The 12,053-nt window shown below is 34.1% G+C and overlaps 1 protein-coding gene across 2 annotated transcripts in view; it reads left to right on the top strand.

Moving 5' to 3' along the window:
• Positions 1 to 12,053, top strand: part of SEMA3C (semaphorin 3C) — a 207,633-nt gene that overhangs the window by 126,070 nt on the left and 69,510 nt on the right. For both annotated transcript variants that reach the window (XM_086397157.1, XM_086397158.1), the window contains exons 6-9: positions 3,623 to 3,713; positions 7,952 to 8,071; positions 9,462 to 9,604; positions 11,348 to 11,462. In XM_086397157.1, coding sequence (XP_086253283.1) covers positions 3,623 to 3,713; positions 7,952 to 8,071; positions 9,462 to 9,604; positions 11,348 to 11,462 — 469 coding nt within the window. The remainder of the gene's footprint in view (positions 1 to 3,622; positions 3,714 to 7,951; positions 8,072 to 9,461; positions 9,605 to 11,347; positions 11,463 to 12,053) is intronic.

Below are 12,053 nucleotides of genomic sequence, written 5' to 3'. Positions count from 1 at the left end.
CAGTGGCCACAGGACTGGAAAAGGTTGGTTTTCATTCCAATCCCAAAGAAAGTCAATGCCAAAGATTGTTCAGACTACTATATAGTTGTGCTCATTTCACATGCTAGCAAAATAATGCTCAAAATCCTTCAAGCTAGGCTTCAACATTATGTGAACTGAGAAGCTCCAGATACACAAACTGGATTTAGAAAAGGCAGAAGAACCTGAGAGCAAATGGTCAACATCTGCTGAATCATAAAAAAAGCAAGGGCATTCCAAAAAGACATCTATTTCTCCTTCATTGACTGCACTAAATCCTCTGACTGTCAGATCAGATCAGGTCAGTCGATCAGTCATGTCTAACTCTTTGCCACCCCTGGACTGCAGAACACCAGGCTTCCCTGTCCATCACCAACTCCTGGAGCTCACTCAAACTCATCTCCATCGTGTCGATGATGCCATCCAACGATCTCACCCTCTGTCGTCCCCGAGACTCCCGCCTTCAATCTTTCCCAGCATCAGGGTCTTTTCCAGTGAGTCAGTTCTTTGCATCAGGTGGCCAAAGTATTGGAGTTTCAGCTTCAACATCAATCCTTCCAATGAATATTCAGGACTGATCTCCTTTAGGATTGACTGGTTGGATCTCCTTGCAGTCCAAGGGTTTCTCAAGAGTCTTCTCCAACACCACAGTTCAAAAGCATCAGTTCTTTGGCACTCAGCTTTCTTTATAATCCAATTCTCACGTTCATACATAAGTGTGGATCACAACAAACTGGAAAATTTTTAAAGAGATGGGAATCCCCAACCACCTTACCTGCCTCCTAAAAAATCTGTGTGTAGGTCAAGAAGCAACAATTAGAACCTGACATGGAACAAGAAACTGATTCAAAATTGGGAAAGGAGTACATCTAACCTGTATATTGTCACTCTGCTTATTTAGCTTCTTTGCAGAGTGAATCATGAAAAATGCTGGGCTGGATGACTTACAAACTGGAATCCACTTTGCTGGCAGAAACTTCAACAACTTCAGGTATGCAGACGATACCACTCTAATGACAGAGAGTGAAGAGAAACTAAAGAGCCTGTTGATGGGGGTGAAAGAAGAGAGTGAAAAAGCTGGCTTAAAACCTAACATTCAAAATAACGAATATCAAGACATCTGGTCCCATCACTTCATGGTGAAATAGTGACAGACTTTATTTTCTTGAGCTCCAAAATCACTGCAGACTGTGACTACAGCCACGAACTTAAGACACTTGCTCATTGGAAGAAAAGCTTTGACAAACCTAGACAGCTTGTTAAAAGGCAGAGACATCACTTTGCTGACAAAGTTCCTTATAGTCAAAGCTATGGTTTTCCCAGTAGTCATGTGCAGATGTGAGAGCTGGACCATAAAGAAGACTGAGCACCAGAGAATTGATGCTTTCTAATTGTCAGGCTGGAGAAGATTCTTGAGAGTTGCTTGTACAGCACAGAGATCAAACAAGTCAATTCTAAAGGAAATCAACCCTGACTATTCATTGGAAGGACTGATGCTGAAGCTGAAGCTCTAATGTTTTGGCCATCTGATACAAAGAGCCAATTCATTGGAAAAGACCCTGATGCTGGAAAAGATTGAGGGCAAAAGGAGAAGGGGGTGCAGAGAATGAGATGGTTGGATGGCATCACCAACTCAGTGGACATGAGTTTGAGCAAACTCAGTGAGATAGTGAAGGACAGGGAAGCCTTTTGTGCTGGAGTTCATGGGGTTGCAAAGAGTCAGATGTGACTTAGCAACTGAAAAACAACATTATACAAACGACACCCTCTTGGAAAGCAGACATGACTGAATTTTGCTTTTGTCACTATTTATCTGTGTGTGATCTTGGAAAAGCCATGTTTTCCTCATCTTTGGAGTCAATCCATAAAGAGCATTGAGTTGTAGGACCTTTCTAGGCTAGAGCACTGTGATTCTTTTGAAGCAGTATGATTTCCCATTACCTCAAGAGATTTCTTGCAATACATTAAGCTCAGTATAACAAAAATGAAATAGTTTTTCTTTAAAGAGTCAAAACTTCAGAATCAACTTTATTTTCTTCATCTTCTTGAACTATATTCAATTAGTTATTGATTGTCAAGCTCTATCTATTTTCACTTTACAGATCTTCTTGTATCTTTACCACTCTTACCCTAACCAAGAGATCCTAGCATGTCAGATTATTATTCCCTAATTCCTGGACTACTGAGTTGAAAACAAATTTATTTTCTTGAATTCAGTGTCTGTTTTTATAACCACCATTCTCAGTCTTCTTAAAGAATAAGATAAGGTCCAATCTTCTTAAAGCAATGTTTTGATCCTTTTATTCCATACTCAAAAATGTTGAGCTTGCATTTTCTTTGGGCTAATTTTAGAAAACACCTTAATAATTAAGGTCTTCCATCATCCAATACAATCAACAATGTGATCATTTTTTCTTTGAATTTTAGTAGTAGCTTTTACTAACTTTATTTAAATAAAAAGATAAATATACCAACAAAATGCTCCCTCTCAGTGAAGCTACACTGACCATTATATTTCTAATTGAACCCACTGCCCCCATTCCCTGCTTAAATTTTCTCCAAAGCACTGAGTACCATCTAACATATTCAATATTTTGCATGTTTATTCTTTTTATATTCTCTATTTCCATTCTCTATCTTTGGTTTATAAATTACCTACAGGTAAGAATTTTTGACTGTTTTGTTACTCTGTCCCCAATGTTTTTTCAGTGTTGGGCACATAGTAGATGCTTGTCAAATTTTTGTTAAGTAAATGAATGAGTAAATGAAGCATTTTTAACTAAATTATGAATTATTTTGTTAAATCTAGTACAATGCTTTCTATAACAAAGTGGTAACATAAAATTTTATATTTAAAAAAGATCTTGATTATTTTGAAAGTAATCATAATCCTTATACACATTGTTTCTCTGAACAGTTTTCTTCTTTTGGCCAATGTTCAACATATCTAGTTCAGGTTTATGATGATCCTTGATTTCCAAGTGTTGATTTTTTTTTTTTTTTTTTGAGTATAGTTGCTTCACAGTGTTAGCTTCTGCTGTACAATAAGTGAATCGGCTATAAGTAGACATACATCCCCTCCCTGTTGCGTCTCCCTCCCACTCCACCCCCATCTCACCCCCTAGGTCATCACCGAGCACCAAGCTGAGCTTCTAGAGCAGGTTCTCACTAGCTTTCTCTTTTACACGTGGTAATTTATATATGTCAATCCTAAGCTCCCAATTTGTCTCACCCTCCCCTTCCCCCTGTGTCTGCATGTCCATTCTCCACATCTGCGTCTATGTTCTTACTCTGGAATAGGTTTATCTGTACCATTTTTCTAAGCCAAGTGTTTTTATTGATGTTGATTTGAGAACTTGTTAGATTAACTTTATGGGGAGTGTAATAGGATGAGAACTTGACCTGCTAAGGTTAGTTTATAACTTACAGATGTATTCTTCATATAGGCCAAGAAAACTTTAACATAGTAAAATTGGGAAGGCATAAGCAACTGAGTAGAAGGCGTGTTATTCATGATGATGCTTTGTTTTACTAAAGAACAATTGGTTAACTAAGATAAAGTAATTTCTTTTTTTTTACATTTTCAATTTTATATATAATAAAGGACCAAGTTTTCATGATTGACTCCAAGTGTGAATCTGGAAAAGGACGCTGCTCTTTCAACCCCAATGTGAACACAGTGTCTGTTATGATCAGTAAGTGGAAAATAAAAGGGGAAGTTTAAAAAAGGAAATTAAAGAAAAAAAATACATTATACCATATGTCCATTTTGAATAGTTGTGTGGATGATAGTACATGAGTAAAATAATAGAAAGCAAGTTGTGGGAAATTCTAATTTCTTATTTCCAAGAATATTCATGAGTAAATGATAGCCGTGTGTTTTTTCATCTAATATGACTACTGTCATTCATAGAGTAAGTCAACCATTTGAAAAGTGTATGTATGTATACATATGTTAATAAATATTGTATGCATACATATATCAATATATATTAGGAAGTAAATTTCAGTGTAGTTGTTATTTTGTGTATTCTGTTTTTCTGATGTTTTAGTTATCTTTTACAAACAATTAAAACTGGTATTTCTTCCATGTGAAGAAATAGCAAAGTGCATATGTTAGCCAAGTACATTCTCTATGAAATGTCTAAAAGTTCTCATACAAAAAAACAGGTGCTAGTAAAGTCACTTTTTTATTTCCTCATATTTTGTAAATTATATCAGTTAAGAATCAGGCCCAATTGCTCCCTGCCACACACATAAACAAATCGATGTACTTGAGTCGCAGTCATCAGTGCCTATCTATAGCTCACTTGAAAGACATTCTAGAATATGTCTTAAGACATTATAAGATGTAATTAGGACACTTCTGGAATACGTCTGACATAACATTAGTTAACTATAAGACAAATCTTAAATTTCAGTATGCCAATTATATAGTAAAAACTTTTTCCTTTTTGTTTCTCTATGTTTTGCCAGTGGTAAAATCTCATCATTTAACAAAAGAACAGGTGGGAAAATAATTATTGTGTTCAACAGACTTTGCTTTGATTCATTTTAAAAGGCAATTCATCTTTCTTTCTCAGATCTGGAAACTAAATTAAGATAAGTACTCCAGCATTGACTAAAATGTGAACTTGGAAATTATCCAGTAAATTATTTCCATGTAGTCATTCAGAATGGTCAGGGAGGAAATGAAAGTGTATCATTAGAACAAAAAATTAGAAAGCTTTGAAACTACAGGATATATAATTAAGTCCGATGCAGAGTATTTTCAAATAAGTTTCTAAATATTATTTAATAGAAGCAATGTCTCAGAAAGTATTTGCCTTTAGAAACTATGATTTGTATAGTTCTAGATAAATATAAAACGGAGAAGGCAATGGCACCCCACTCCAGTACTCTTGCCTGGAAAATCCCATGGATGGAGGAGCCTGGTAGGCTGCAGTCCATGGGCTCTATAGGAGTCGGACGCGACTGAGCGACTTCACTTTCACTTTTCACTTTCATGCATTGGAGAAGGAAATGGCAACCCACTCCAGTGTTCTTGCCTGGAGAATCCCAGGGACGGCAGAGCCTGGTGGGTTGCCCTCTCTGGGGTCGCACAGAGTTGGACACGACTGAAGTGACTTACCAGCAGCAGCAGCAGATAAATATAAGAAGTTTTCACTTATTTCAAGTTAAATGCTATGAATTTCTAAACTTAGAAATTCAACATTATTGTTAACACTGATACTAGAATTTTATCTTCTCAAGTATTATTTAGGACAAAAAAGAGTTAAAACAAGACATTATAAATTTTTCTGTTAAACTATGATAAGTCATGTAATAGTTTTGCCCTTAAAGAGTTGGATTCATTTACAAAATGAAGATAATAATTAGTCTTCATTTTTCAAAGACCTGAGGCTTTGATTCCTAGGCTCATGTTCTTGTACTATACTTTTTAATATTTTGATTAACAAGATTTTTACTATCAAAGAAAATCATTAAACAATTTGCTTAACTTAGCTGAAACTAAAAAGAGCATGAAATTTTATAACCTTGTATTTATCATTTTATTTATTCCATTGATTATCTCTGTAATATTGTCTCCAATATTGTGCATTTCATTTGTGTAGCCATCTCACTTTGCCATTTGATGTTTTACCATTTCTGTTCAATTGCAATCCACTATATAACTTGGTTAAAATATTAAAGTGCCAAGAAATGTTGAGAATTAGAAGAATTTCAAATTTCACAATATAGCACGGCATCTGGCCCAACGCGCTAGTGTTCTTTTGCTATTTTTAGTAATTGTTGTAGCACATCGAAGTCAGATGACATCTCTTATTAAGGAACCTATCCAAAACCTCTTGAGATATTTTTTAGTCAGTGGAAGTACAACTGGAAATCAAAGTATTTTTGGATTAAAGTTTAAAAGGAGCAAGTAAAAAAATTTTCCACTCTTAAAATTATTTCCAAAGTGACGTTAATTAACTATTAATTAACTATTTAATAAAGCAGAAACTTTATTATTTTAACTTGCTGTTAAACTTACTGAGAATTTATGACAGGAAATGAAGCCAATTAACCATCTAACTCTTTTTAAATAATCTTATTTTCATTTCTTTATTTTTAATTGGAGGAAAATTGCTTTACAATGTTGTTTTGGTTTCCGCCATACAACACAGATCAGCCATCTAATTCTTTTGTAATGTTTATTGTTTAGTCACTTAGTCATGTCCGACTCTTTTGTGACCCCATTGATTGTAATCCTTGAGGCTCCTCTGTCAATGGGATTTCCCACACAAGAATGCTGCTGTAGGTTGCCACTTCCTTTTCCAGGAAATCTTCCCAACCCAGGGATCAAACCCAATTCTCCTGTATTGGCAGGTAGATTCTTTACCTCTGAGCCACCAAGGAAGCCCTTTGTTTAAGACAAAGCTAAAAGAGTGGTATGCAGTAGGATTAGAAGCAGTCCTCTCCACAATAAACCATCCTCTGAGTGTCCTTTTTTTTTTCTTCCTGTAAACAGATAGGAGATTATAATTCAGAGCTGTGCTAATAAATCTATTGAATATCAGAAATGTATAATCTACTTTTTGGGGGCATAATTGGATATAACAAAGCTGTGAAATAATTAATTACAAAGTTATCTCAATTTAACAATCATTGTATCTACAGAATACTTGCATAGATGCTACACAAATGTTCACAAAATTATAAAGAAACCTAATTGCTCAAAATCCTTTCATACACCTTTTTTCGTTGTCTCCCTATAATCTGTTCCCATGGACTTCAGCTCTCTACTAGGAAGCAAAAAGGCAGCACAATGCCTGACGTACCCACTTGCTAACTGGTAGGGGTCCAGTCTGTGACCTGGTGAGCACATACTGAAAACATTCCATTCTTCATTCTATCCTAATCCAACTGGTATTGCTTATTACTAAACAGTGAGCTTAGAATGCTTTAAAATGTTTCAGTTCTGTCAAAATGACCACAATCTGAAGTGGCCAGGGGAGTAATTCTAGAACATCAGATGCTTGGTAGGTCAGTGGGCCAGACCTGATAAACTTTATTATTTTTTCAACTTAACTATTGTTTTGTACAAAAAAGTCACACATACCAATTTGCTATTTACTCTCCTTACTAGACTAAAAATTAATGTCAGTCAGTTAACAAAGAAACAAAATGTCGAATGTTATGCACATACAAGTTAGGGTATCTTATTTTTGTCAATAAAAATGATAAATTAATTCAATCTTAAAATATCTCTTTTCTTGTCTTTAAATTTTATTTTATATGAGTTAATGTGTTAAGCTGTAGATGGCTTATTAAAATTGTATTATATTATTAACATAATGTTAATATGTTATGTGTCACAATTGATAAAGTAGCACTTTGTTTACCTTATAGAAACCTTCTAGCATCAAAGAACAAAACATATACTTTTAATCATGAAATTGTGTAATCATAGAGTTTTTAATATACAGCAAGAATTATCTGATCATAATCCAGTTCCCATAGAAGATTGAGATTCAGGGTGCTAAATGATTTATCCCCGATTTCCAGTTTGTTAATTCCTGCCAGAATTGGAAATCAAGTTTTCTGATTCTTAGAGTATGTTTTTACTTATTAAACAAGTAATCAGTAAGTCATTTCTTTTTTTATTTATGTATTATTTCTGCCATTACTGATACACACTATATGAACATAGGTATTTAGTGTAGCTAAGTCAGGCAGAGGAATTCATCTCTATATAGGAAACATTGTTTTGGTCATTATATATGAGACCAGATTAAACTTTATCCAGTTTTTTTTATTTGGTGGACAATGGAAAGCAATTAGTAACTTAAACACTCTGTAATATATGTCATGATCTAATAAGTAGATTTTTAAAATACCATTTAAAACATTTGATTTGCTTTTAATTTTGTTAACATTTGCTTTTTCATAGATGAAGAGCTTTTCTCTGGAATGTATATAGATTTCATGGGGACAGATGCAGCTATTTTTCGAAGTTTAACCAAGAGGAATGCAGTCAGAACTGATCAACACAATTCCAAATGGCTAAGTGGTAAAATAACACTTTATTCATTTTTTGAGAATCAGACTTTAAACTACTTTGTTTAATTTCATAATGAAAATTACATTAAAATTGTTAAAAAATTATGAGTGACAACAGTTTTGTACTCTGTGGTTTTAAATATTTAGGCTAAATATATGAATGAAATGATCCAGCTTTCACATTGTAACTTTTTATTAACAATTATAGAATTATCATAGGATATATTAATAATAAAATGACAGTGATGCTCATCATATGTACCTATAGATAAGAATCTTCTCCAGTTGTTTAATTGTAACATATTACAATGAAGTGTCATTTATTCATTTGGTCTGCTTTTATATTTTAATGCCAAATCTAAATTTTTTCCTAAATTTATGACAGATATAATGAGTAGGGCTTATTTAGAAGCTCTTCCTAATTGTTTTATGCTTAGATTCTAAAGCTATAAAAGTAGTATATACTATTTTTCTCACAAATTAACCAATAATTTGTGGAAACCATAAGTATGATAATTTTATTATATTCAGTATTCAGATGTTTCTAATTTGAGGGTCACATGGAATTCACATGATGAAAAGTGCTCATTTGACTTTAATGAACAATTCCAAAAAGTTGCTATTGTTTAGAAGAGGAAGAAACTGCTAAGATCTTTGTCGTTTCACCCTGGGGATAGTTTAAACTGACCTTAAATTTGGCAATTCACTCAACCTTGCACAGTTAAGCATGAATCACTATAGTTGAGCATCCTATTCCACTCATAGACCAGCATAAGAAGGCATTGATTGTCCATTTACTTCTTCAAATTTTTCCTCCAGTACATCTGGAAATAGAGTATTCTAAAGGTCGTTTTGTTCTTGAAATAAGGAATCCTTCTATGCTTTCAAATGACTGCATTTTTTGTCTTGAAAAGTTTCTCCTTCATTTCATATGCTGTATTTTAAGAAAAATGTGTTTTTCAGATCTTGGACTCTGAACTCTTCATTCTGCTCTGTGAATTTGAATTTATATGCACTAGATTGAAAGCCACACATTTAAAAACAAACTTTTTTTTCTGTGAAATGGCTATCAGATCCCATGGGAAATGGCTGGTAGAAAACTTCAATTTTTTAAAACTCATCAAGGCACGAATTTTGCAATTACTGTACTTTCAGAATGTATTGCAAACAGAGGAAAATAGTTTAAGCTATAATATTATAGCTGTACTTTGTGGCACTTGACATTCCAAATGCAGTATGTTTAGGGAATATAATTAATTGCTTTTAGATTTTTCGCCTGTGAATGTTGAATTGTTCCTTTATACCAAAGATGGAGAAAGCACGTGTCTGTGGTCTACATGGATGGAGAGTAGAAGGGTTTTCATCATGACTATATATATCATCTTTGTATTTTTTTCTAGAACCTATGTTTGTGGATGCACATGTCATACCAGATGGGACTGATCCAAATGATGCTAAGGTGTATTTCTTCTTCAAAGAGAAACTGACTGACAATAGCAGAAGTACAAAACAGATTCATTCCATGATTGCTAGAATATGTCCTGTAAGTATTAAAGTTGTTCTAATTTGAAGAGTAAGAAATTAATATTTCATAAACACATTTTCTTTTTCCAAAAGTTTATCTTCCTATTTTTATTATCTACTATTACCAATTAATAAAATCTTAAAAGGATACATTTAGACTTAATGTTTTTTCACATTAGTCATATGAGATAAGCATACTATTTCAATAAAAAATCAATACAAGGAAATAGCTTGGCCATGATTTTATAAAAATTATTAGTTTTTATTAATTTTGCTTTTGCATTTAATGTATTAATATTTTAAAAAATTGCTAAATTGTATACTATAGAAAGAAATAGAGCAGTTCTTCTGAATACAGCAAAACAACAGTAAAAGACAAATATTGAGGAATTGTCTACAATAGTGAACTTAAGAAATGCTTAATTAAATGCTTAATTAAAATACAGTTCTAATTACAAACTGTGATCAAAATGTTCTTGTTAATCAACAGTAAGTATACATGTTGTTGTTGTTGTTTAGTTGCTAAGTCATGTCCAACTCTTTTGCGACCCAATGGACTATAGCTAGACTCCTCTGTAACTGGAATTTCCCAGGCAAGAATATGGGAGTGGATAGCCATTCCCTTCTCCAGGGGATCTAACCCCACCCAGGGATCAAACCCTCGTCTCCTGCATTGGAGGACAGGTTCTTTACCACTGAGACATCTGGGGAGCCCGCAACTCAAAAAAAACTCATGATGTCTTCTCACATAGGAGTATTAAAGGCTTGTCCTGATGTATTTATGATTAGCATCTTTTGTACACAAGCATTTCTTAAAGCATTTAATGTTTAAAGTAGTATAATTTAAAGTGCTGCAATATTCCACTGATTGTGGAGCTCATCTCCTTTTCAGTCATCTGGAACAAGGCGGTAAGACCACCTGCTGACGTAAAAGGTTTTAGGGTGTACAGAAAAAAATATTATAGATAGAGACTATTTGTGAATGATCCAAATACCGTTTTCTCTGCCCTAAGCAGAGAAATATGCATATAAATCATCTGATTTGAAATACTAAGAATTAAATAATAATGCAAAGAAATGAAGGCAGGAAAATAGAAGTAATGGGAACTACTTGGCATAAGTATAAACCCACTCTCCTGACCACTGTAGAATCAGCCAGATTCCCTGTATACATTAATTTATGTTTGTGTTGAAGACAGTGAGATATTTAGAAAGCTTTGAGATATATGTGTTTATTCAATTCATTTTGATACATTTTCAGTTGAACTGAAAATAGAAGAATAACAGTATAACTATTTTTTAAGACTTACTATATATCAACTTGGAGAAGGCAATGGCACCCCACTCCAGTACTCTTGCCTGGAAAATCCCATGGATGGAGGAGCCTGGTAGGCTGCAGTCCATGAGGTCGCTGAGGGTCGGACATGACTGAGCGACTTCACTTTCACTTTTCACTTTCATGCATTGGAGAAGGAAATGGCAACCCACTCCAGTGTTCTTGCCTGGAGAATCCAGAGAAGGGGGAGCCTGGTGGGCTGCTGTCTATGGGGTCGCACAGAGTTGGACACGACTGAAGCGACTTCGCAGCAGCAGCAGCAGCAGCATATAACAACTATTCCTCTTTATTGACATGCAGATTTGGTTAACATTTTCATCCTTCAGATGATAACAAATCCCCAAATAATAAGAATCTAAATTAAATTTTAAATACATTTCAGTGTCTATTTAAGCGGTCTGAAATATGTTTTCAAAATGATTTCAGAATGACACGGGTGGACTGCGCAGCCTTGTCAACAAGTGGACGACTTTCTTAAAAGCGAGGCTGGTGTGCTCGGTAACTGATGAAGATGGCCCAGAGACACACTTTGATGAATTAGGTACATAAATGTGAGATTTAAAATGATTTTGAAAGAGAGTTTGTACAGTCTACAATTCTGAATTAATGATCTGGGTACTACTCATGAATCTCCTGAAGTAGTTTTTAAATCTTTCTTACCCCTAAGTGCACTGCTGAAACATATAGTTCATTGAATCCACCATGATATATAGATCAGTGTGTTCTGGATGTGTGTTTGTATATGTTTCATAGAGACCGACAGAGAGAAGAACTTGTATAATTTATATATAAGTAATAATATGCTTGTGGTTTTTTAAAATGGTTGTGTATTTCATACATGTTTGAATTCTGATATTCTAGTTTAAAATCAATTTTCATGAAAATATAGCTATACGTTTTTACTACAGTTAATGAATAGAATTAAAGGTTAGAGAAGTGTCAGAGTGGAAATTAGACTTATTCTCCAGTTTTAGTTCTTCTTAGTGACACTGGGACTAAATATTCTTAGTGTGTGCGACATGAGAAGGGTTATATATTCCAAGTCAAATAAGGACAATCTGATTCCTTTCTACCAAGGAACAGTTCTCTTTTTAACCAGAATAACTTGGTACATATCATAGTATCATGTTGA

This window comes from Bos grunniens, chromosome 4 (assembly GCF_055505025.1).
Source record: "Bos grunniens cultivar Pamir isolate PY7600 chromosome 4, Bosgru_T2T1.0, whole genome shotgun sequence".
NCBI classification, from domain to species: Eukaryota; Metazoa; Chordata; class Mammalia; order Artiodactyla; family Bovidae; genus Bos; species Bos grunniens.
Note: the sequence above shows the minus strand (reverse complement) of the source record. Positions and strands in the feature narration are given on the sequence as shown.